This window comes from Dryas octopetala, chromosome 7, assembly GCF_963921425.1.
Source record: "Dryas octopetala chromosome 7, drDryOcto1.1, whole genome shotgun sequence".
NCBI classification, from domain to species: domain Eukaryota; kingdom Viridiplantae; phylum Streptophyta; class Magnoliopsida; order Rosales; family Rosaceae; genus Dryas; species Dryas octopetala.
This window is the reverse complement of record NC_141372.1, coordinates 16800731-16828194: the sequence shown is the minus strand read 5'-3', so window position 1 is coordinate 16828194 and position 27464 is coordinate 16800731. Positions and strand designations below refer to the sequence as shown.

At 39.8% G+C, this 27464-nt stretch overlaps 1 protein-coding gene and 1 non-coding gene across 2 annotated transcripts; one reads left to right on the top strand and one right to left on the bottom strand.

Moving 5' to 3' along the window:
* Positions 1 to 1013: 1013 nt before the first annotated feature.
* On the bottom strand, positions 1014 to 5192 carry LOC147280142 (uncharacterized). The gene is made up of 3 exons (XM_086252137.1): positions 4641 to 5192; positions 2134 to 3716; positions 1014 to 1629 (listed from the first exon to the last, which is right to left on the bottom strand). The coding sequence occupies exons 1-3, from the start codon at positions 5190 to 5192 to the stop codon at positions 1014 to 1016; spliced, it is 2751 nt and encodes a 916-aa protein (XP_086108263.1).
* A 17606-nt stretch (positions 5193 to 22798) lies between these two features.
* Positions 22799 to 22905, top strand: LOC147280141 (small nucleolar RNA R71). The gene has a single exon (XR_015123658.1). It is a non-coding gene; the product is annotated as a small nucleolar RNA R71 (small nucleolar RNA).
* Positions 22906 to 27464: the final 4559 nt, after the last annotated feature.

Below are 27464 nucleotides of genomic sequence, written 5' to 3'. Positions count from 1 at the left end.
TCCTTTTCTTTTCTTTTCCACATTATTCCCAAGCCTTGCACACAAATGAACAATTATCCTAAACCAGTTCTCTACAATCCCTTAAGTATGGGTAGATACACACAACGGAAAGGTACTTCCCCCAAACTAGGGGCTGGCACGGGTAACATGGTTAAGAAACAAAAAGGCTGACAAGGCTCAACAAGGCAACTAGGGGTATAAATGAACACAAAAAAAGGATGGCTAGAATGGCACAAACGAGACAAAGAAGGCCTAAATCATTTCCTAGGTTCCATGTAGTTACAACATGCTTCAATTAAATTGAGATGGAAGTTCTATCATTTGATTTAAAATGATGCACATTTCAAGCATTTGATCAAGTGAAAGATAATGAGATCATGCAAACTCTAGATATTCAATGAACGTATGGAGTATTAGCGTATAACCCTCAAAACAGAAGCATTAAGGCTCGAATCTCACAAGGGGTGTATAAGTTCACTAGAAGCCTAGATCATACAAGCATGCAATCATTTTCAGTCTAAACTATGCCAGCATTGTAATCCACACAAAGATAGCTCAAATATGCTCAAAATGAGTTATATGTCAAAAGAATAATCAAAAGAACTGGTTTCATCACTTCGACCAAAGTATGCAAGATCAAAGCATTTGCAATTCATCATAGTGGTGGACAGGAACCTAAAGGCCATAAAAACAAAAATATTTTTGGTATTTTTCAAAAATTTGAACGAAAATCTCAAAACAACCTAAACCTAAAACTCTTCCCCCAAACTTAAATGAAACATTGTCCTCAATGTTTCGAACTAAGCATGCAATGAATCATTCAAGTTAGGAAGACAAATACTCTAATGACCTAAAAACAGACCACAACCAACAAAAAAAACTAAAGGAAAGCACAAGGTTAACTCCCTGATATCCATGCAAACAGCCATAGGGCAATGTTTCTTCTCTCCAAATATTGGGTTGCCTCCCAATCAGCGCTAAGTTTAGAGTCTTCAGCCAGACTTGGCAGTACATCACGCTAATGGAACAGGATCCTCCAAGAGCATGTTCTCCTCCGAACGCTCCATATTAGCCTCCAAGTAATGCTTAAGCCGATGGCCATTCACCTTGAATGTATTCTTTGTCTTTGTATTGCAGACCTCGACTGCACCATGAGGGTAAACATTAGTAACAGTAAATGGACCATACCATCGAGAACGAAGTTTACCTGGAAAGAGTCTGAGGCGAGAATTGTAAAGCAAGACTTTCTGACCCACTTCGAAATGTTTTCTCAAAATGGCCTTGTCATGGTAGGCCTTAGTCTTGTCTTTGTAAATCCTAGAACTCTCGTAAGCCTCATTCCTAAGTTCTTCCAACTCACTCAATTGTAGCTTCCTATGCTCACCTGCCTCGTTCATCTTAAAATTGAAATGTTTAATAGCCCAATATGCTTTATGCTCTAATTCAACAGGTAAATGACATGGCTTACCAAAAACCAACCTGTACGGGGACATACCAATGGGAGTCTTATACGCTGTACGATAAGCCCATAGAGCATCTAAGAGGCGATCTGACCAATCTTTCAGGGAGGGGCTCACAGTCTTCTCCAAAATTTGCTTAATCTCCCTATTACAGATCTCAGCCTGTCCACTTGTCTGGGGGTGATAAGGTGTAGAAACCTTATGCTTGATACCATATTTGCTCAGCAAGGCCGCAAATAACCTGTTGTTGAAGTGAGATCCTCCATCACTAATAATAGCTCTGGGAGCGCCAAATCTTGCAAAAATGTGATCCTTAAGAAATTTGAGGACAACTCTAGAATCATTAGTCTTGGATGGAATTGCTTCAACCCATTTCGACACATAATCAACCGCAAGCAAGATATATAAATAACCCTTGGAAGACGGAAATGGGCCCATGAAATCAATGCCCCAGACATCAAAAATCTCAACAATAAGAATGGGGTTAAGAGGCATTTGATTTCGTGAAGAAATGTTACCCAACTTTTGGCACCTATCACAAGTGGTGCAGAATGTATAAGCATCCTTAAACAAACAAGGCCAGTAAAAGCCACACTGCAACACTTTTAGAGCCGTCTTCTTTGCTCCACCATGTCCTCCACATGCATCAGAATGGCAAAAAGTTAGTATAGACTGAAACTCAGATTCTGGCACACACCTTCTGATGATCTGGTCGGGGCACCACTTAAATAGATATGGATCATCCCATATATAGTACTTAGCCGTGCTGATGAGCTTCTCCTTCTGAGCTCTCTGTATATCACCTGGAAGTTCTCCTGTAACAATATAATTAACAATATCAGAGTACCAAGGAACATAAACAGACAATGAGAACAACTGCTCATCTGGGAATCGCTCATTCAGAGGGAGGATGTCCTCCTCTGCAGTAGAACTGTGCACCAATCGACTAAGGTGATCCGCCACCACATTCTCTGAGCCCTTCTTATCTTTGATCTCTAGGTCAAACTCCTGGAGCAACAAAATCCATCTAATCAGCCTGGGCTTCGCATCTTTCTTCTGTAGAAGGTACCTAAGCGCTGCATGATCAGAAAACACAATCACTTTAGTTCCAATCAGATATGACCTGAATTTTTCTAAAGCAAAAATGACAGCCAAAAGCTCCTTCTCTGTGGTGGAATAATTCAACTGGGCATCATTGAGAGTCCGACTGGCATAGTAGATAACATGTGGTATCTTGTTCACTCTCTGCCCTAACACAGCTCCCACAGCATAATCAGAAGTATCGCACATCAGCTCAAATGGCAAACTCCAATCAGGAGGCATAATGACTGGAGCTGATGTGAGAAGAGTCTTCAATCTGTTAAATGCGGCTAGACACTCCTCATTGAATTCAAACGGCACCTCCTTGGCCAACAATCTACTCAAAGGCCGAGCTATCTGGGAAAAATCCTTAATGAACCGCCTGTAAAAACCTGCATGACCAAGAAACGATCTCACATCTTTAACTGTCAAAGGTGGTGGAAGATTACTTACCAGATCAACCTTGGCCTTATCCACCTCTATCCCTCTACTGGATATGACATGGCCAAGAACAATACCCTGTTGTACCATAAAATGACACTTCTCCCAATTCAAAACCAAATTGCATTCCTGGCATCTTTCTAAAACCAAAGCAAGATTATGTAGGCATTTATCATAAGAAGAACCAAATACACTGAAGTCATCCATAAATACCTCTATTATATGCTCAACCATATCCGAAAAAATGCTCATCATGCATCGCTGAAAAGTACCTGGAACATTGCACAAGCCAAAGGGCATGCGCCTGTAGGCAAAAGTGCCATAGGGACAGGTAAATGTCGTCTTCTCCTGATCCTCTGGGGCTATAGCTATCTGGTTGTAGCCTGAATACCCATCTAGAAAGCAATAATGGCTATGACCTGCAAGACGTTCCAACATCTGATCAATAAAAGGTAATGGAAAATGGTCTTTCCGAGTACCTGAGTTAAGTTTCATGTAGTCTATGCAGACACGCCACCCTGTCTGTACTCGAGTTGGCACCAGCTCATTTGCATCATTTCTGACCACTGTAACACCAGACTTCTTAGGAACCACCTGCACCGGACTCACCCATTTGCTATCTGATATGGGATAAATAATACCCACATCTAGCAACTTCAGCACCTCTTTCAGCACAACTTCCTTCATCACTGGGTTGAGTCTACGCTGAGCCTCTCTAGTCGGCTTAGCTCTATCCTCCAACAATATCCTGTGCATACACCTCGAGGGACTGATTCCCTTGATATCTGCAATACTCCACCCAATTGCTGTTTTGTGCTCTCTCAGCACTCTCAACAATTTCTCTTCTTCCTCTGCATTGAGGTTGGAAGCAATGATCACCGGTAATGTGCTTCCCTCACCCAGATAAGCATACTTCAGATGCTCAGGCAAATCCTTCAACTCTAGCTTAGGTGCCTGCAACACAGAGGGTACAAGTTTTGTATCAGAAACAGGTAAAGGCTCAAAAGCAGAAATATACATACCTGAACAGCGGGGTACGGCCTCTAAGTGAGCCAAAATGTTCTCAACCTGCTCATCCTCATGCACAGCCATAGGGCTATGAATCAAAGCTCTATCCAACGGATCACTGCTACACGTCACATTAAACACCTGTTGACAAACCAAATCCATAACATCCACCCTAAAGCACTCGTGCTCATCACTGGGTAGTTTGAGTGCCTCAAACACTCTGAACTCAATGGTCTGTCCCTGCACATTCATAGTTAGTGTACCCTGTTGAACATCAATTTTTGTACCTGCAGTGGCCATAAAGGGACGACCAAGTATCAAGGGTAATTGTGCCTCATACATAGGTACGGCCTCCATTTCCAAAACTAGGAAATCAGCCGGCAATATCAATCCATCTACTCTCACAAGTACATCTTCCAAAATTCCTCTGGGGTACTTAACTGATCTATCAGCTAACTGGATACTCACAGAGGTCGCCTTCAGCTCACCTAAATTCAGAGTCTCATACACAGAAAATGGCATTAAATTCACAGAAGCACCTAAATCAAGGAGAGCTTTCTCAAACCTGCGATCCCCAATGATACAAGGGATAGTGAAACAGCCTGGGTCCTTGAGCTTGGGAGGTAGCTTCCTCTGAAGCACTGCTGAAACCTCCTCGGAGACCTTCACTGTCTCGAACTCCTTGAACCTTCTCTTGTTCGTGCACAAGTCCTTGAGGAACTTTGCATACCTCGGCACTTGCTTAATCGCATCTAAAAGGGGAATATTGATCTCCACCTTCCTGAATATCTCCATAACACCCTTCAGAGGGTCCTCTTTCTTAGCCTTCTGCAACCTGCTAGGAAAAGGAGCATGTATAGAAATCAACTTAGAGGGGTCAGATTGTACCTGAGGTAAGGGAAAACCCTTGGGAACTACCACATGGTTGCCTGAAGATTGCACAGAAGAGTCTAAGGTACCCTTAACAGGTTCGGCTATGATCTCAGGTGCATCTTCTGACTCGACACCTTCCTCCACAACTTCTTTCTCCTCTTTCCCAACTATCTTACCCCCTCTGAGAGTAATTGCATTCACCTGCTCATTGTTTTTGGGGTTAATGATCACTTGCCCTGGAAGTCTCCCTGGCTCTCTTTGATTCAGTGCGGTAGCTAACTGGCCCATTTGTTGCTCAAGATTCGAAATGGCCCTATCAGTCTTCTGCATATGTGTCTCTGACTTCTGAATGAAAGACTGTGTGCTCTAAGCCATGGATGCAATCAAATCTTCCAAAGACTTCTTCTGAGGCTGTTGTTGTTGATAGCCCTGATGTGCCTGATGTTGTGGAAATGAACCTTGAGGCTGCTGCTGATTATGGTTATTACTCCACCTGAAATTGGGATGATTCCGCCACCCTGGGTTGTAAGTAGGAGAGAATGGATCATTCCTGGGCCTCTGATTATATGAGTTCAGCATGTTGGCCTGTTCTTGCACAAACTCAGGAAAATCGGCACCATGAGGGCAAGAAATCGTTTCATGTCCAGGTGTAGCACAAATGGCGCAGACCTCCAATGATGGAGCTTTCTGATTTAGGGCAAGTATGACATCCATCTTGCGTTCCAGCCGAGCGATCTGCGCATTAGATGCAAGATTATTAGAAGTATTGACCTCATTAACACCAGCGCACTTACCTCTAGTATCTGAATGCATTGTTTCTCTTGCCATCTCTTCATAGAGGTCAGAGGCTTCTTGGGCTGTCTTATTCCTGATAGAACCACCTGAAAAATTAATCACAGCATTCCTACTCGCAAGGGTTAGTCCTTTATAAAATATGCGCATCAATAAGTTCAAAGGAAGTCCATGATGTGGACATTGAAGTAGCAATGTATTAAAACGCTCCCAAGCCTCTGAAAATGACTCATCTTGTTGAGAAAACTGCATAATCTTATCTCGCAGCATATCCGTCTTTTGGGATGAAAAGAACTTTTCTAGGAACTTCTTCTCAATTTCATTCCAAGTCCTCAGTGATCCAGGTTTCAAAGAATTCAGCCAAAACTTAGCTTTATCCTTCAGAGTGTAAGGAAACACCCTCATCTTGAGTTGATTCTCATTCACACCTGTCAAGGGCAAAAAGCTCACAGCATTAAATATATCTTTAAGGTGAGTTAGTGGATCTTCACTAGGTAAACCATGAAAAGAGGGTAGCATATTAAAGTGAGAAGATTTGAGCTCATAATTTCTTGCAGCAGGTGGCAAGGCAATGCTCGAAGGGGAAGCAGGGATGGTCGGGATGTCTAGATCCCCCACGTGTTCCATGTTGTCTTCCTCGGCCATAACTTTTTCAAATTGGTGAGAGCTTGATGAAGATGTAGGAGACGGTGTAGGGGATGGCAACGGTAGACGTGTTGCTGCTCGAACTAGTTCTGCCTTACTCCTTTCACAAAACAATCTGATTTCGGCTAATCTCTCATCCAAATAAGTGTCCTCAATTGACTTGTTAGGATCTGGCTGGGACATGCACAAGTACCTACAAAATAAGAAATAAACAAATTAGAACCACAATTAAAAAAAACTAAGTAATTAAATAAATACGAAAATTAGAAAATAAAACAAAAAATAAAAACAGAAAAGGAAAATCAATTAATCAAAGTGAATAAACTAAAAAGGAAATTATCACATTTAGAAAACTAAAACAAGAATCAATTCAAATTCAAATTCCCTAATTAGATGCAATCCTACCTAACTTGGAAATTAATTAGCCCAAACTAATTAGGAAACAATCACCAAATCAGATCATGCAAATAAGGCAAGGAATTTAAATTTAAACTTAAATTCCTAATCAGATGCACAACTAAAACCAAATCAGAAACCAAAACAAGTTAAAAAGGAAAAACAAAACACAATCCTACAACTATGACTCACGGCACACGAACAAGGACAAAGGGAAAACAAATTAAGAAAAAGAAAACAGCAAATAATCACTAAATAAAAACACTAAAAGAACGCACTAAGATTGTCATAAAGATCAAATCTAGTCCCCGGCAACGGCGCCAAAAACTGTTCGTTTTAAATTTAAATACTCGCAGTGCACGAATCTATATATAATATAGATGGCAAGCAAGGTCGATCCCACGAGGACTATTATTGATCTTTAAATGATAATCCGTATGCTAAAAAGAAACAAGAAAACAAGACACGAGTGGCTGCCCAAGTTGTCATGCCTAGGGCAGCTGCTCACTTGAAATGAAACACACGCACACACACACGAATGAGAGGGAGTTTGTATGACTTGAAAACAGCAAATTAAACCTAACTGTAAAGACTAAAATGCACAACTGGCAAAGAGTATGAAAACAGCAAGTTATCTTGTGAAAATAGATTGATAGATGATACTAGGACTCTAGGACTTTACCACTAGACCTCATATCCAATGTCATGGTGCAATTTCTGAAACCTTTAATTCCTATTGATGAATGCATTCGCATATTCACCTATGGCATAGCATGAAATGCATGATTCCCCAAATGTACAAACTAGTGCATGGCGTCTACCCTAGTTTGGTACCCTAAATGCAACCTAGGCATGGCATCTACCTAAGAACGCAGCAAGGTCCATTAACACACAAATGAGATTATGAATGCAAATAAAACCCTAAGGCATGGCGTCTACCTTAGGTGCTTTAGTATCGATTTCACACAATTAGAATTCAGCCAATTACTAAATCCTAAGTTGTTTATCACTTGTATTAGGGGCTGATTGGTTGTCCTCACCCTAAATTGATTAAATTCTAGATGCAATAATCCTAGGTGATCAATCAAGGATTAGAAACAACTAGAGAACAATGATAACAATGAAATCAAAATCATCAATCCATGGAATTAAAGAAACAGCAACTACATCACCAATCCATTGAAAATTCGGCCTAGGGCTGAATCCTAGGCCCTAGAAAACGTGATTAGTTCATGCTAGAGAACAAGAACAGCCACGTAATCATGTTTTTCATCTAACAATTACAAGAAAAGAAGAAGAAGAAGAGAAAACACCCCAAGGAGAGCTCACGCCTCCAGCAGCCCCTCTCTCTCTATTTTCTGATTTTTTCCAAGTGTCTGAACCCCTAAAAATGATAGAAAGAGATGTATATATAAGGGTGTGCAGCAGCTAGGGTTTTTCCAAGCTAGGGAGGTGCGGCTGCTAGGGTTTTGGAGCAAAGAGAATATGTGGCAGCTAGGGTTTTGGGCTTAAGTGGTATGCGCAAGGCCCAAAGGCTTCCCTCTCTCTTGCGCAAGGTGCAGCTGGCCCTTTTCTTCCATGTAGCTGATTTCCTCCCCTAGTGGGCCTCCAATAAATCAGGAATTAAAATAAAATAACTAGGGTAATCCCAAATCTGATTTTTAGAGCCCAAGTAGGAAGGAAAGCCTTGCAAGGTGCAGCCAGCCCTTTTCTCTTAGCACACACGCCACTTCCTATGTGGTTTGGGTTGGGCTTTCATTTCTTCATGCTCTTGGACCCTCTCTTGATCTTGGGCTTCCATTTAAACAACAAATATTCATTTAAGCTCAAAATTGGCTGATTTGCATCCATTTAATTCCTATGGGCTTTCCACCTACAAAAGAGAAAAACACAAATAAATAACATAAAATATAGGGACTAAGTACTAAATACATGAAGATAGAGGGCCTAAAATGCAAACATTTAAGGACCTAACAAGAGGGAGCCGAATTCAGAGGAACTTAGAGAGAAGGTGGCGTGACATGTGAGAGGGAGAAGGAACCAGCCCCTTGCCGCAAGCCCTAGCTCACCATAGCCGTGAGCCAATTACTCGCTAGGTGTCTCCTTCTTCTTCCCTCCTTGTCGCAGCCACCCTTGTGTTTTTGCATCTCTGATTTTGTTTTCTTTTTCCTTCTAGAATTCTTATTTTATGTTGGTTTATGTTTCTAAATTTATCTAGTTTATAATTCTGAATTTATTTAATTGAGTTGCTGAATTTAATTAGTTTAAAGCTTTGGTTTTCTTCAATGCATGTTTCAGATTCTAGTTAGTTTATATTCTTCAATCTAGTTTAGTTGTGGTTCTGATTTCAATTTGTGCATGCATTTAATTTCGTTAGCTTTGTGTTTCTGATTTTATTGTTAAGCATGAATTGGGATTTCATTATTGTTGGTTGCTGTTTTTATTTATTTAATTTAAGTATGTAGGTTAGTTATTCTATCTTGCATGTTAGTCGTAGGTTGATTAATGGATTTGCATGTTCTAACAAATCGTTTATCCGTCTCTTGGTCTGTTAGTTTGATGTTTGCATGTATTAAATTTCCACTATCTATTAGAACCTGTCACTAGTTGTTTGCATCCTTTGACTGGCCACCTTAGGGTAATTGCATCTAGTTTATTTGTTAGGTTTAGCTGTGAAATAGTCAAAGACACTAAACCACAAGTAACAAGGGAATAAGGGATTATTCTTGGTAGTGGGGTTGGGCGACCTCTATAAGGAAATAGTCAAAGCTTATATGTTGTGCATGTTTGACGTTCTCATAAAACTTAATGACTCCTGCATGGGTAACAGCTGCCTTAGCTTGAACTAGTCTCCATTGCCGGGGAATGGTGTCTAATATCAATGAATTGATTTAATTAGTCATTAGAATTAGGTTATATTAGCTAGATTTCATTTTTGGTTAATTTTTAGTTTTAATAAATGCCATGCCTTTATATGCATTCTTTCTACTGATTGTGTGTTTTCTCTTAATTAGGTGTGTTTATGAACCCTGAGCTTGTTGCAAGGTTGGAGAGACTCAAAAAGGAGACTTTAGGTACATCACAAGTCAGCCCGCATCCTAGTGCATCAAATTCGAGTAGTGAAGAGACTGAGAGTGTTGACATGGCTGAGACAAACGAGATGATGCCGCAGCCCCTGAGCCATTTTTCAGCACCTTCGCTGCCCACTCAACCATCTTGCATTCGGTATGCAACCATAGCCACTGATTTCGAAATCAAGAGTGGTCAGATTCACTTGTTGCCGTGCTACCATGGGCTGAATGGGGAGGATCCAATCCACTTTTTGAAGGATTTTTTTGGGGTTTTTGAAGCCGCACAGTTGAGGGGTCTGAATGCCGATCAGTACCGTTTGAGGATATTCCCTTTTGCGCTTAAGGACAAGGCAAAGAGTGTTGATTGTTGATGTGTTTTCTTAGAACAAAATAAACAATTATCTCATTCTAAGTTTACTCGCAAGTGCACGAATCGCATCAGTAGCAAAGCGTACAAGCACGAGGTCGATCCCACAGGGAATGGTTAATATACAACAAATCAGTGCAAATAATCACTAGAATAACTAAATGGGGGGTTTTGAAAGATGGAAACACACACACACATATCACCACACGGACACACACTTTATTCTATCTTGCAATGTTAATTTTCAGTTTCAAATCAGATAAGCATGCAATAACCATCCAAGGCTAATGACAGTTAATTTGAACACAACATATTAAAGTTTGACAGCTAAAAAGGTTTGGCTAGTTACTTTCTCGCCATTGTTCTCCTAATGCATAAACTAAGAGCTTCTTGGGCCTTCCTTAGCTAGTTAACCTACATGTTCCCTAGTTCAAGCTAAGGCAGCTGTTACCCATGCAGGAGTCATTAAGTTTTATGAGAACGTCAAACATGCATAACATATAAGCTTTGACTATTTCCTTATAGAGGTCGCCCAACCCCACTACCAAGAATAATCCCTTATTCCCTTGTTACTTGTGGTTTAGTGTCTTTGACTATTTCACAGCTAAACCTAACAGATAAACTAGATGCAATTACCCTAAGGTGGCCAGTCAAAGGATGCAAACAACTAGTGACGGGGGTTCTAATAGATAATAGAAATTTAATATGTGCAAACATCAAACTAACAGACCAAGAGACGGATAAACGATTTGTTAAAGCATACGAATCCATTAATCAACCTACGACTAACATGCAAGATAGAATAACTAACCTACATAATTAAATAAAACAAATAAAAGAAACAAAACAGCAACAAATAAATAAAATCTCAATTCATGATTGTTAACGGAAATCAGAAACGCAAATTAAACAAACTCAGAAGCATAAACTAAACAACTAATTTAAAGTGCATCAATTAAATGAAATCAGAAACGTAAAGTACACAAGATTAAATGCATGCACTAATTAAAATCAGAAACACAACTAAACTAGATTGACAAATATAAACTAATTAGAATCTGAAACATGCATTAAATAAAACCAAAGCTATAAACTAATTAAATTCAGAAACTTAAATTAAATAAATTCAGAAACCAATATTCAACAATAAATCTGAAACTAGAAGGAAAAAGAAAGCAAAAATCAGAGGTGCAAGCACATGGGGGCTGCGGCAAGGAGAGAGGAAGAAGGAGGCACCTAGCACAAGCAATTGGCTCACGGCAAGGTGAGCTAGGGCTTGCGGCAGCAGGTGGTCCTTCCCTCTCACTTGTCACGCCACCCTCTCTCTAAGTCTCTCTCTGAATTCGGCTCACCTTACAAGAGAAATAAAAGTTGAAATTAAAAACCCTAAAACAGAAAAATAAAACTAAGAGAGGAGAGGGAGATTTCGGCTGGAGTGTAGGTGAAAAAGTGTTCCCTAAAAGTCTGAATGAGAGGGATTTATATAGGAGAAGCCTTCCTAGAGAGGCAAGGAAGAGCAACTTGCGGCTGCTAGGGTTTGCTTTCCTAGTTCCTTGCGGCATCAGCTAGGGCTGGCTGCACCTTGGGCTTGCGGCATGGGCTGCTCCCTTTGGGCTTAAGTGGCTCACACCTAGCCTAGCTAGGGTCCCTCCTTGGCGCATGGGCTGGTAGCCTTGGGCTTTGGGCTTGCATGTTGGGCTTCAGTTGCTTGCACAAGATGGGCTAGGGTTTAACTCCATGGGCTTCCATCTTGGGCTTGCCACCTTGGGCTTGCGCATGGCCCCTTGTCTTGCTAGGGTTTGCATGGCATGCATGCGCATGCATGGATGCCATCTACCTCCTTGCGTGTGGCTTTTGGGCTGCTAGGGTTTGGGACCATGCATGTGCATGCATGGCCCACTTGGTTCGGCATCCCTACGGCCCATGGGCCCTCCACTTTTGACTTCCCATTTTGCCCCTCATTTCCATTTGAATTCAAATTCATTTCTTCCCTCCATTCATTTCCATGGATGTCCACCACCTTCTGGAAGCTTCTGGAACCTTGAAAAACATTTCCTGGTGCAACTAGGATTTCTTAAAAATGAGAGATTCCTTATCCATTTCGACTTCTCGTAATGACCATATTGCCCCTGGGATCTCCTAGTGTCACTATGACTCCTTTCCCTAGTTGGGTTAGGTTTCCTAGTTCAACCAGGATTTCCTGTTCGAATCAGGATTTCACATTTCTGGCTTCGCAATGATGGTTCTAGACTTGATGTTTCCTAGTGTGACTAGGAATCCTCATTTGACTAGGATTTCTGCACTTTTCCTGGTTTGACCAGGATTTCACTCGTTTTCCTGGTTTGACCAGGAAATGTCCCAAAATGGCTCCATTTGCTTCTTTTTCTCATTTCTGCTTCATTTGACCTGAAAACACAAAAACAAGACAAGAAACACAAAATAGCGAGTTCTAACACTCTAGGTTAAGGAATTAGTATCATAAAGTGATGCAAAATGCACACTCATCACACCCCCAAACTTAGATTTTGCTAGTCCTCGAGCAAATAAAAGAAAGAAAAGACTCAAGACTGACTCCAACATCCCAACAACTGAATTCATGCGCACAACCATTCATCACATAGGAAAGCAAGGCATATAACTTGTATTCTTCAAATTCTAATAGCATTTCAAATAACATACCTCGCTCCTCTATTTTCATATAGGCCATCCTTGACACAAATTCAAGTATTAGACAAACAAGACTAAATCAATACATACATAATAGATTCAACTCCAATCCTCACTATGGCATACTCTCAATGATAAACACTCAAGAATTGGGTTGATATGTGCACTCAAAAGTATATGTGAGAGGAAATATGTAACAAAAACAATTAGCTCACATATGCACATGAAATAAAGGCACATTTTAGAAAGAATACTGATCTCATGAAAGGAATACAAATGCTTGAAATAGAATCAATAACCATAGGCTCCCTTCTTAAATAGACTCCACATAAGTATAATACACACTCTTGAGATCAGCTAGGGCTTTAATAGGGTTATAATGAAGGCTTAGGCTAGGATAGGGTATTGAAATGAAACGGAAACACAAAGGGCTAAATTCATGGAATTGCAAGCATCAATAGAACATTCTGAGGTACACTTTGCTTCTTTGCACTTCATAGCTCAACTTGAGCTCTTTTTGCTCACTTTTTTTTTTTTTTTTTTTTTTTTTTCTTTTGAGACCGTCCCATCTCTTTTCTTTGACTTCTTTTCTTTTTCTTTTCTTTTCTTTGGGCACGGCATACACACTTTTCTAACACATTTTTGTACAAGCTATGCATTTTCACTTCTTTTTCACCTCAATCAACATGTAAACAACTTGCAATACCATAAAAAGGGTAAAACAGGTCAAAGGGGTGGTACACCCCCAAACTTAGGGTTTGGTATGGGGTAACAAAGAAAACAGCTTAAAAGGCTCAAAATGGGTAACTAAGGATAAAACATGTAATGGGTAGGCTTTCAGGCTATGGGGTACACAAACAAGGCCTAAATTCATTTCTCAAGAGTTATGTAAATACGGCATGCTTTGTGTACACAAGAAAAGAGTTCTAGCTCATTGATTCAAGATTATGCATATTCCAAGCAAATGACCAAATGAAAGACAATGAGATCAAAACAACGACTTATATGACAATGATAGAATCAGAGTGGCGCGCAACACTCAAGAATTGAAGAACAGGGCTCAAAAGCTCACTTAGGTCATGCAAGTCTACTCTATTATGCATATAATCATTAGTAATGCTAATCACAACCTAAATTCATATCAACAAGGCCAAATGACATAGAATTGCAAGATATGTTATGGAACACTATTAGAATGAAAAGAACACAAAATATACACACAATACTAAAACATGCTCATAACAATCATGCACACTTGTTGATTGTTTTCTTAGAACAAAATAAACATCTATTTTATTCCAAGTATACTCGCAAGTGCACGAATCGCATCAGTAGCAAAGCGTACAAGCACGAGGTCGATCCCACAGGGAATGGTTAATACACAACAAATCAATTCAATTAATCAATAGAATAACTAAATGGGGGGTTTTAAGAGATGAAAACACACGCACACATCACCACACGCACACACCCTTTATTCTATCTTGCAATGTTAAGTTTTTGGTTTCAAATCAGATAAGCATGCAATAACCATCCAAGGCTAATGACAGTTAATTTGAACACAACATATTAAAGTTTGACTGCTAAAAAGGTTTGGCTAGTTACTTTCTCGCAATTGTTCTCCTAATGCATAAACTAAGAGCTTCTTGGGCCTTCCTTAGCCAGTTAACCTACATGTTCCCTAGTTCAAGCTAAGGCAGCTGTTACCCATGCAGGAGTCATTAAGTTTTATGAGAACGTCAAACATGCACAACATATAAGCTTTGACTATTTCCTTATAGAGGTCGCCCAACCCCACTACCAAGAATAATCCCTTATTCCCTTGTTACTTGTGGTTTAGTGTCTTTGACTATTTCACATCTAAACCTAACAAATAAACTAGATGCAATTACCCTAAGGTGGCCAGTCAAAGGATGCAAACAACTAGTGACGGGTTCAAATAGATAGTGGAAATTTAATACGTGCAAACATCAAACTAACAGACCAAGAGACGGATAAACGATTTGTTAAAGCATGCAAATCCAATAATCAACCTACAACTAACATGCAAGATAGAATAAATAAACTTACATAATTAAAATAGAAAAAAAAATTAGAATAATATAAATAAATTCCCAATCCATGTTGGAAAGCAAACTAATTAAACAAAACAATTAAAAACTAGAATTCCAAAAGAAAAACAAAGAGAACATCCTTAGAGAGTGGCAGCGGCAGCGGCGGCGGCACAAGGTGGCAGCAGCGGCACAAGGTGGCAGCGGCGAGCACAAGGTGGCAGCAGCTCGACTTCTTCCTCCTCTTTCGGTTCAGCAGAAAAATAAAGAAAGAGAGATGATGGTGGCTGCGGCAAGGGAAGAGAAATAATGGGGGCTGCTAGGGTTCCTAGGGTGCGTGAGAAAAGAAAGAGAAAGAAAGGAGGCTAGGGTGTGCGGCAAGAAGAGAGAGAGACTAGGCTAGGGTTTCTGAAATTTCAGAGAGAGCTCCCTCTCCTTGAGTTATAAAGATGTATTTATAGAGGAGAGTGGGGCTGAGATTTCTCTTTCTCTTCAATGTGGGATAAGTGCATTCCTTGCACACCAAGACTTATAATTTTCGGCCAAACATGGGCCTTGGGCTGATTTGGGCTCTTTTTGGGCGTAACTCCCTTTTCAGCTCGCGGAACTGCTGCGCTACCTCCACTAAAATGACCATATCTTGAGCTAGAAAACTCGGAATCGAAATCCGTAAAATTCCCTGCGAAGCTAACATCCGTATCTTTCCAACCATATATGGCATGCTACCTGATTCGTTCTGGAGAATTACAGAATTGCTGTCGAAATTGGTGCTCTATTTTCCAGGGTTTTGACTTCTTTTTCAGCTAGGATTCCTTGGGCTTTCTCTTTGTAGGCGTGATGGGCTAGGGTTTCCTTTAAAAGAACATGGGCTGGCTGCAACAAGCAAGTGGCGTGATGGGCTTTAGGGATGCATGGCTTGCGCATGGCTGTATGACTTGGGCTCTTGGACCTTGGAATGGCACAACTTGGGCTTCCTCCAATTGGGCTTGCAATAGGCGCATGGCCTTGGTCCTTTGGGCTAGGATTATGCGCATGGCCCATAGTGCATGGGCTGCATGTGTAGTCCATGTCATGTGATGATGTGGCACGGTTGACCATTGACTTTGACCTTTGACCTTTGACTTTGACCAAAAGTCAACCTTGACCAAAAAGATTCCCTAAAAGATTCTGTCTGAGATTCTTCAAAGATTCCTTCCAGATTCCAGATCCTTCTAGCAGATTCCCGCAAGATTCTTTTTCCCATTTTTTTCCATTTTTAGCTCAAAATAGCCTCATTTAGCTTCTTTCTCCATCATTGCTTCATTTAACCTAAAAACACAAAAACAAGACAATAGACACAAAAGTATCGAGTTCTGACACTCTAAGTTAGGGAGTTAGTATCATAAAATAGCGTAAAATGAACACTCATCACACCCCCAAACTTAGACTTTGCTAGTCCTCGAGCAAAAAAAATAAAGAAAAAGACTCAAAGACTCAAAAACAAACTAACTAACTTTCCCAACAACTGACATCATGAGAATGACCAACAATAACATAGTAGAGCAAGACGTATATAACATTTATTCTTCAAATTCTAATACTGCTTCAAATAACATACCTTACTCCTCCATTGTGCATATAGGTCATTCTCTTCATAACCCAAGTGTTGGACAAGCAAGAAATAAATCAACATATACAAAATAGATTCAACTCCAATCCTCACCAAGGCATACCCTCAACAATAAAGCACTCAAGAATTGGGTTGAATTTTGCACTCAAAGGATATGTGAGAGAAGTGTAATCAAAGAGAAGTAGCTCACATATTAGCATGAAAGATAGGCACATTTGAAAGGAAACAAGATCTCAAGGAAGGAAAAATCAAAACACTTGAAATAAAATCAATAACCATAAGCTCCCTTCCCTCCTAGACTCCACATTAAGAACTGCACTTCTCTTAAAATCAATTAGGTCTTCATAGGGGTTATAATGAAGGCTTAGGGTAAGGTATGATATTAAAATGAAAGGGATAAACAAAGGGCTATAAACTATGGAATTGCAAGAACAATAGAACATTCTGAGGCATACCTTGCTTCTTTGCACTACATAGCTCAATTTGAACTCTTTTGCTTAATTCTTCTTTTGAAACCGTCCCAACTATTTCTTTCTTTCTTTTTATTTTTTTTTTTTAATTTTTTTTTTGGGCACGGTGTACATACAATCTCAGTACATTTTTGTATAAACTATGCATTTTCATTTCTTTTCCACCTCAATCAATATGTAAAACACATTGCAATACCATAATAGGGTAAAACAGGTAAAAGGGGTATAGCACCCCCAAACTTAGGGTTTTGGTATATAGTATGGGTAAACAAAGAAAAAGCTATAAGGCTCAAAAGGGTTAGCTGGGGATAAAACACATAAGGGTTGGCTTTTTAGGCTATAGGTAAAACAAACATGGCCTAAAATCATCTTCTAAGATTCATGTAGTTATAAACATGCTTTGCCTAGAATAAGAAAGAAGTTCTAGTTCATTGATTAAAAAAAATATATACATTTCAAGCATTTGATAAAAAAAAAAAAAAAATGAGATCATACAACGACTTAAATAACGAGAAAAGAATAGAGTCATGTACAACACTCGCGAAATGAAGGACAAGGCTCAAAACTTCACATGGGTCACATAAGTCTACTCTAAGATGCATATGAATCACTAAATCATGCAAATCACAACTCAAGTTCATGAAAATAAGGCCCAATCACATTGAATCATAAAATAGGTTATGGAACAATATTAGAAAAAGAAGAATACATATCATACACACAATGCTAAACATGCTTCTCAAAAGTCATAAACAATCAATCAACTTGTTGGGGACTCAAAAACTAACCAAAACACACAAAAGACTCAAATCACTTTAAAAACAATGTTGCAACAAGGTTCTAAAGATTCAATTCCATCATTAGGGTGGAATGAATTTTAGAAAATTGCATTTTGATGTGGGATTTGACTCCCTATGTTTAAAAAGAAAAGAAACAAAACTTTTTTTTTTTTTTTGTCAAAATTTAAAAACAAAAAATCTAATAAATAAGCTACGACACCATTGCTTTCCCCCCAAACTTAAATGATACATTGCCCTCAATGTATACAAATTAAATGCATGAATGCTCAAAATAAGCAATAGGGAAATTGCAACCAAATAAACACACAAATGAAATAAGATGGTCAAATGAAGCAAAAATAGAGGAATTGTTTACTTGCGGATGCAAGTTGGACACTCCAAGTGTAGGCGTGGCCTCCTTGGTCTCTATTGATCTCTTGGATTCTTGAAAAAGCTTGGGTTGCCTCCCAATCAGCGCTTGATTTACTGTCTTTCAGCCTGACATTGCCATTCCTCTACTTGCGTCTTCTCTTCCTCTTTCTCCCATTGTTGCTCTCGGCATCTACAAAAGCAAACACCAAATCAGTAGAGAATATGCTTGTAAAGTCATGACCTTTATTTAACCTAAAAACTAACCAAAAACAAATCTAACTAATATATCCTAATTCTAATGATTAATCAAATCAATTCATTGATATTAGACACCATTCCCCGGCAACGGCGCCAAAAACTTGTTGATTGTTTTCTTAGAACAAAATAAACATCTATTTTATTCCAAGTATACTCGCAAGTGCACGAATCGCATCAGTAGCAAAGCGTACAAGCACGAGGTCGATCCCACAGGGAATGGTTAATACACAACAAATCAATTCAATTAATCAATAGAATAACTAAATGGGGGGTTTTAAGAGATGAAAACACACGCACACATCACCACACGCACACACCCTTTATTCTATCTTGCAATGTTAAGTTTTTGGTTTCAAATCAGATAAGCATGCAATAACCATCCAAGGCTAATGACAGTTAATTTGAACACAACATATTAAAGTTTGACTGCTAAAAAGGTTTGGCTAGTTACTTTCTCGCAATTGTTCTCCTAATGCATAAACTAAGAGCTTCTTGGGCCTTCCTTAGCCAGTTAACCTACATGTTCCCTAGTTCAAGCTAAGGCAGCTGTTACCCATGCAGGAGTCATTAAGTTTTATGAGAACGTCAAACATGCACAACATATAAGCTTTGACTATTTCCTTATAGAGGTCGCCCAACCCCACTACCAAGAATAATCCCTTATTCCCTTGTTACTTGTGGTTTAGTGTCTTTGACTATTTCACAGCTAAACCTAACAAATAAACTAGATGCAATTACCCTAAGGTGGCCAGTCAAAGGATGCAAACAACTAGTGACGGGTTCAAATAGATAGTGGAAATTTAATACGTGCAAACATCAAACTAACAGACCAAGAGACGGATAAACGATTTGTTAAAGCATGCAAATCCAATAATCAACCTACAACTAACATGCAAGATAGAATAAATAAACTTACATAATTAAAATAGAAAAAAAAATTAGAATAATATAAATAAATTCCCAATCCATGTTGGAAAGCAAACTAATTAAACAAAACAATTAAAAACTAGAATTCCAAAAGAAAAACAAAGAGAACATCCTTAGAGAGTGGCAGCGGCAGCGGCGGCGGCACAAGGTGGCAGCAGCGGCACAAGGTGGCAGCGGCGAGCACAAGGTGGCAGCAGCTCGACTTCTTCCTCCTCTTTCGGTTCAGCAGAAAAATAAAGAAAGAGAGATGATGGTGGCTGCGGCAAGGGAAGAGAAATAATGGGGGCTGCTAGGGTTCCTAGGGTGCGTGAGAAAAGAAAGAGAAAGAAAGGAGGCTAGGGTGTGCGGCAAGAAGAGAGAGAGACTAGGCTAGGGTTTCTGAAATTTCAGAGAGAGCTCCCTCTCCTTGAGTTATAAAGATGTATTTATAGAGGAGAGTGGGGCTGAGATTTCTCTTTCTCTTCAATGTGGGATAAGTGCATTCCTTGCACACCAAGACTTATAATTTTCGGCCAAACATGGGCCTTGGGCTGATTTGGGCTCTTTTTGGGCGTAACTCCCTTTTCAGCTCGCGGAACTGCTGCGCTACCTCCACTAAAATGACCATATCTTGAGCTAGAAAACTCGGAATCGAAATCCGTAAAATTCCCTGCGAAGCTAACATCCGTATCTTTCCAACCATATATGGCATGCTACCTGATTCGTTCTGGAGAATTACAGAATTGCTGTCGAAATTGGTGCTCTATTTTCCAGGGTTTTGACTTCTTTTTCAGCTAGGATTCCTTGGGCTTTCTCTTTGTAGGCGTGATGGGCTAGGGTTTCCTTTAAAAGAACATGGGCTGGCTGCAACAAGCAAGTGGCGTGATGGGCTTTAGGGATGCATGGCTTGCGCATGGCTGTATGACTTGGGCTCTTGGACCTTGGAATGGCACAACTTGGGCTTCCTCCAATTGGGCTTGCAATAGGCGCATGGCCTTGGTCCTTTGGGCTAGGATTATGCGCATGGCCCATAGTGCATGGGCTGCATGTGTAGTCCATGTCATGTGATGATGTGGCACGGTTGACCATTGACTTTGACCTTTGACCTTTGACTTTGACCAAAAGTCAACCTTGACCAAAAAGATTCCCTAAAAGATTCTGTCTGAGATTCTTCAAAGATTCCTTCCAGATTCCAGATCCTTCTAGCAGATTCCCGCAAGATTCTTTTTCCCATTTTTTTCCATTTTTAGCTCAAAATAGCCTCATTTAGCTTCTTTCTCCATCATTGCTTCATTTAACCTAAAAACACAAAAACAAGACAATAGACACAAAAGTATCGAGTTCTGACACTCTAAGTTAGGGAGTTAGTATCATAAAATAGCGTAAAATGAACACTCATCAACACTCAAATCAATTAGTTGGGGACTCAAAACGACCTGAAACACCCAAAATAACTCAAAAACTTTTTGTTTTTAAAACAATGTCGCACACTTCAAAAGAATCACATCCATCACTAAGGTGAATGAGATCTCATGAAAACGTGCATTTTGATGTGGGTTTGACACCCTAAGTTTAAAAACAAAGGAAAAAGTTTTTTCCTAACCTAAAAACACTAAAAACGAAAAAAATTTTCTTTTTTCTTAAAAACACTCAAAAACACTTAAAACACTCTAAACACTTGTTATAACCTAAAAACACTAACAAATGACACTTGCCCTTCCCCCCACACTTAAATGATACATTGCCCTCAATGTATATGAAATAAATGCAAGAATGATCAAATTAAGCGAAACGGGAAATAGCAAACATCCAAAACCAAATAAACACACCAAAACGAGAAATTGTCTTGTGAAGCGAAATAAAGAAACCGTTTACTTGCGTACGCAAGCGTGGACACTCCAAAGGTAGGCGCGGCCTCCTTGGTCCTCAATGACTCCTCCTCCATTATTCGAAACCAAAAACTTGGGTTGCCTCCCAATAAGCGCTTGTTTTTCTGTCTTCAGCCTGACATTGCCATCTCCTTTACTTGCGTCCTTTCCTCTTCCTCTTTTTGCCATTGCTACTCTCGGCATTCCCTAGGAACGAACTGAAGAACCTCTCCATCTCTGACTTCTCCTCGCCATAAAAAGTGATCTCCTCGTTTTCTGGCATCTCGGAAGTGAGCACATACAGCTCTTGCTTGGTGTAGTACCGAATCGTCATGGCGCTCTCCAATGCTTTGTACTCCATGTTAGAGGTGCACAAAAATGGTCTCCCAAGAATAATAGAGACGTCGCCCGGAATTGTCGGCACATCTAGCACTATGAAATCAGAGGGGATTAGTAATTTACGACATTTAACCAAAACATCCACAAGCATACCACAAGCTTTTTGGGCTGAAGAGTTGGCGAAGCGAATGTCCACATCAAATGGTTGCAAATCAGCCTCCTTAAACCCAAGCCTCTCGAACACCACTAGCGGCATAACATTGATAGCTGAGCCATTGTCAACTAAGGCATTGGTAATCTTATGCTCCCCTATGCTGCATGGTATGACCAACGAGCCTGGATCCTTCTTCTTGCTTGGAAAAGATGCAAAGAGATAACCACAAATCTCCCTAGGAACGTTGTGACTATGCCCCTGCTCCTCAACCTTCTTCTCAATAGACTTCAACTCCCTCATGGTTGCTGGAAATTTGGTGATGTCAATGTCCGGAATGAGGGGAATCACACGTGTATCAGCTTTCTCCTCTATCATTTCTGGATCCTCCTCTTCCTCACTATCCATGATCTCAATCACCTCCTTCACCTCCTTAGTCTTGACCACTCTAACTCTTTTTCTTGGAGTAGTCCTCAAAATAGCATTTACATGCTCCTCATTCTTCGGGTTGACGATGGGCTGGCTTGGCAACTTCCCCTTCTCTCTCTGACCCAAAGTAGTGGCAATCTGACCCATTTGACTCTCCAAGTGTGCAATAGCCTTCGAATTGGCTTGCATCTGCTGCTCGGTACGGTTCATGAAGGCATTGGTACTCTGAGCAAGGGAAGTGGTGCTTTGAGCAATCTGAGCAATCTTGTCTTCCAAACTAGACCTCTCGGCATTAGGGTGCACATACGGCTTGTTGGTGCTCCCACTAGCTTGCTGTCCATTGTTGTTGCTCCACCTGAAATTAGGGTTGTTCTTCCATCCAGGGTTATAAGTGTTAGAAAATGGATCATATGGCACCCTAGGATAATTCCCAACCTGGTTTACTTGTTCCACGTCACCCCCTTGTCCTTGCGCACTCATCATCTTCTCTTGAGCCAAAGATAACTTCTGCACCATAGTCTTGATTTCCAAAATCTGTCCCTCCATGGTGTTCGGCACATCAGCTACCTCATACAACCCTCTCTTTGGTCCTCCTCTTGCATGATTGGAATCCCATTGTTGAGAACTCAAAGAAAGCGACTCAAACAATTCTGTAGCCTCATCCTCCGTTTTTGACATGAATGCACCACCACATGCCGAATCCACCTTGGTTTGGTCTCTCTCCAATAATCCCTGATAAAAACAGCAAATCACATACCAAGGAGATAAGTTATGGTGTGGGCAGCTAATAAGTAACTCATTGAATCTGTCCCAAGTCTCATGGAATGGCTCGTCCGCCTTCTGCACAAATCCAAGGATCTCCTTCCGAATCGAATTAGTCTTGGAAATGGAATAGAACTTGTTCAAAAACTTGCTCGAAAGATCATCCCATGTCGAAATGGAACCACTGGGCAGCGAATACAACCACCTCTTTGCCTTGTCCTTAAGCGCAAAAGGGAACATCCTCAAACGGTACTGATCAGCATTCAGGCCCCTCAATTGTGCGGCTTCACAAACCCCGGAAAACTCCTTCAAGAAATGGATCAGATCCTCCCCATTCAGCCCATGGTAGCTCGGCAACAAGTGTTTCTGACCACTCTTGATTTCGAAATCAGTGGCTATGGTGGCATACCGAATGCACGATGGTTGAGTGGGCAACGAAGGCGCTGAAAAGTGGCTCAAGGGCTGCGGCACCATCTCATTTGCTTCAGCCATGTCAACACTCTCAGTCTCTTCACTACTCGAATCTGATGCACTAGGTTGCGGGCTGACTTGTGATGCACCTAAAGCTTCGTCCTTGAGCCTCTCCAACCTAGCAACAAGTTCAGGGTTCATAGAACACACCTAATTAAGAGAAAACACACAATCAGTAGAAAGAATGCATATAAAAGCATGGCATTTATTAAAAACTAAAAATTAACAAAAACTGAAATCTAACTAATATAACCTAATTCTAATGACTAATTACACCAATTCATTGATATTAGACACCATTCCCCGGCAACGGCGCCAAAAACTTGTTGATGTGTTTTCTCTTGGCTCGATTGCAAAATCCGGCCATTTATGGTCAACCAACTTCCAAGCTGGAGAATCAGCTGGATGGCGCATGATGCCGTCACTCACTCTCTGATCGGCATGCCAAGTAAGGTTCTTCGAAGTTTCACAAGATTTAAACATTCGTTTAAACCTTGGAATATGAGGAAAGTACCACAATACTTTAGCTGGCACCCCTTCCTTCTCAACTGCTCCCTTGTTTACCTTCCACCTAGAGATCACACTTCGGGCACCTTGTTTCATCTTCATACTCCTTTCTATATAAGATATAATCATTCGGGCAAGCATGTATCTTCACATACTCCATTCCTAAAGCAGCCAATGTCTTCTTCGCCTCGTATATAGACAAGGGTAGCACATTACCATCAGGTATCATATCTTCAAAAGCAACCAAACAATCAGAGAAGCTACTCTCTGTCAGCCCATGTTTTGCCTTCAGGTTAAACAATCTAACCAATGCAGATAACCTGCTGTACTTATCACAACCAACATATAAGGGCATTTCCCCTTCCTCAACGAAACTCTGAAACTTGTCCAGATCACGATTGAAATTATCAAACGCTCCTTCGCACATGTCTACTGTTTCAGAACCAAGAAAACCATATTGCTCATCCATACAGACACTAGCTTCACCATGCCATATCCAGTTGTTATACCTTTCATCAAAACCATGAAAGTACAAATGCTCCCTAACCACTTTTACCGTATACTTACTCAAGTTCCCACATCTATTGCAAGGAAAATGGATGTACTTATGTTTGCCACTATTGCCTACTCCTAACCTTAGAAAATTCTCAACTCCCACCTCATACACCTTACTCTTTCTATCAGCATGTATCCATGTTTTATCCATTGAACTTACCGATATAAACTTCACATGAAGAGAAACCAAGTTAATTCAATACCAAATACCAATTAAAGATGCAAAATATATAGCTATTAAGACACCTATTTCCCAAAACAACAATCTAGCAAAGTCACAATCCACAATTATTTCAGCATTCCTAACACAAAAACATGCAAAATAGCAAACATACAACACAATTTTCACCAATTTTTAAGCATATATATAATGCAAAAATAAGATGTTTCAGAAATTGCATAATGCAAACATATGTAAAAATAAAAGGGTATGGGGCTGGGCAGAATCTGTTAAATCATCTATGTAGCCTAGCTCTTTTTTATAGCAATTAATTATACAAATAAAAGCTACAAGTTTAAGTATTGCACTAAGAGAATATACTCATAGGTCCTCTACAGCGAGAATTTATTTTAATTCTCATATTTCATTATTAAATTTACATAAATTAAATCTTATATCTATTATAGCACAAACTGAAATAAATAACCAAAACAAAACAAATTTATTATAAGCAACTAAGCAACTCATTTCGTAGTTAATAATAGTAAGATTTACAGTGGATATGCTTGGTCCCATAATTGCATGATAATGCAAAATACTACATCACCCTAGATGCTTTCATTATAGTTCAAGCACTCTCTTCAGGAAATCAATTTATTCTTGCCTTCAATATAGTTCAAGCACATGTAAGCCCTTCATATTCTTGAAACCAACCACAGAGTACATGTCAAGTATATTTGATATACTTTACTACACGAAAATTGGCTGCAGAATCATAAAAGGAAACAAAGCAGAGAAAAGTTACTTGCAAAAGCCTTAAGTTGCTTAAAGCAGAGATCAAAGGTTTTCCTTGCTTTTTCTGACAGTACGTTGCACCCTTACCATATAGGCATATACCAACAAACTCTAAATGATTTCCCCGGAAGCAAATAAAATTTAAAGGCCCTACAAAGAAATAAAACAAGTTCAGCCCCCAAATAAACATTATTTCCTTTTAATTAGTGAAGGAATTTTGTATACAGACAACAACAAGAAACCTGCCACACTGCAAAATCTCAGAAAATCTAAACCAATCTAAAAAGTTACTGGTTTTACTAAGATCCAAAACAGGGATCTTGTGCAGTTCATCTCCCATCCAAACTACAATGTTGCCTGTTTGGCCTCCATACTGCCACCCCATATATTGAAAACCCAATTTCAGATTCACCAAGACATACAAAAATACCAATAACCCACAACCAATAAATCACCTATAAATATTCATCTAGGATGATCGAAGGAAATTTATGGTGATTGAGCCCGAACACAAACTAAAATTAAAAATCATCGATCAACTAACCAATGAATTTAGTTAACAATATAACGTCAAGAAAGGAAACAAAGGGAAAGATCCCAGCGCAAAGTCAAAATACAAATCCCTGTGAACAAAACTTGTAAACATAGCAAGATAGTTTCCTAGCAAATCTTTCTCAGTAACAGATCCTCCTAGCGAATTAAATACGTGACAATATCCTGTTCCAAAGAGAGAGAAATTGAAAACAAAAAAAAAACCCCTTATTTTGTGAATTGCAAACGAACCTATGGAAATCCCTAATTTGAAGAAAAGCCTAAACAACAACAAGAGAGAAGAGGACAGAGAGATAGAGAGAAGAGAACAGAGATAAAGAGAGAACCCAGGAGAGATGAGACTGAGCTTACCTTTTGACGCCGCAACCCAGGAGGATGAGATAGTTCGTACTTGACCGCCGATGGCAACTTCGACTTCGACGGCAAGGTCTGAGTGAGAATGATACGCGCGAGAGAGAAAGAGATCGACAATGGCGGCGATCGAGTGTGTGTCTCAGTTTGTGTTTGAGAGGGTGAGATCGAGAGAAGGAGATGTCTGCATAGAAGGGAATGTGTGTGTGTGGATATCGTGCTGGGGTTGGAACACTTAGCCAAAATTTTTAAGTTAGGGGAAAAAATTTCCCCATGCTTTTTTTCGGTCAAAATATAGATATCAGATATGATTTTTACATATCAGTTTCTAAAAAAGCTTAATCAACAGGGAAAAATTAAGATATCGGGAAAAAAAAAATGGTGATATGTTAATGAGTTTAGACATCGTCTACAAAATTAACCGATATCTAAAAATATACGATATCGGTTAATGTAAAAACTGATATTAAAAAAGTGATGTCTATTACAGTTTTTCTTGTAGTGCGTATAAAACATTTCAGAAAAATAAAAGTTAGTCCACTCACAATAAGGAGTCTAGCTTTGATCCTCCGCCAGATCGTCATGAGTAATGGTTGTCTCGCCTATAAAATGAACAATAACAAAATACTGTTAGTCTCGACCTAAAGGCACTAAAATGTATATGTGTGCTAAAACTAACGTCACACTCGACTCTCATTCTAATGCGACGGTTCACAACATTCCCACGTTAGACCCAAAACACCTACATAAACACTCTGAAAGCTCCCCGACTCAACCTAACCAAAATCAACCTAACCAAGACCAATAACCCACTCAAAAGTTGTCCTAAAATAAACCTATAGTCACAAAGAGTTAGTGAGCGTTCGAAGTCACCGTGTGTGCCGCCTGAGATGACTATTTCCAGTCCAAATTCAACCAAACAAAAATTAACTTCAACAAAACCCACTAATTTTCTCAGTCCTAAACAACTATTGGGTCTCCTAGGAACGAAATATGTCCAAGATAACACCAAAATAGCCTCCAAACAGAAAAAAAAATAAAAATAAAAATAAAAACCCGAAATGGCAACTATACCCCAAACTCAATCTTCCATATAAACTCAAAATTTCATAGCCACAACACAAGAGATTGAAAGCCCATCAAGAGAAAGAGAAAACTCACCTTAAGCTTTGAAGATGGGAGGTGAAACTGGCCGAAAATTTGGAGGAAATGGCTAGCTTTTTGTGGGGATTTTTCTGAGCAGGGTCGTGTAGGGGGCTGGCCTGGTTGGAGAAGTAGC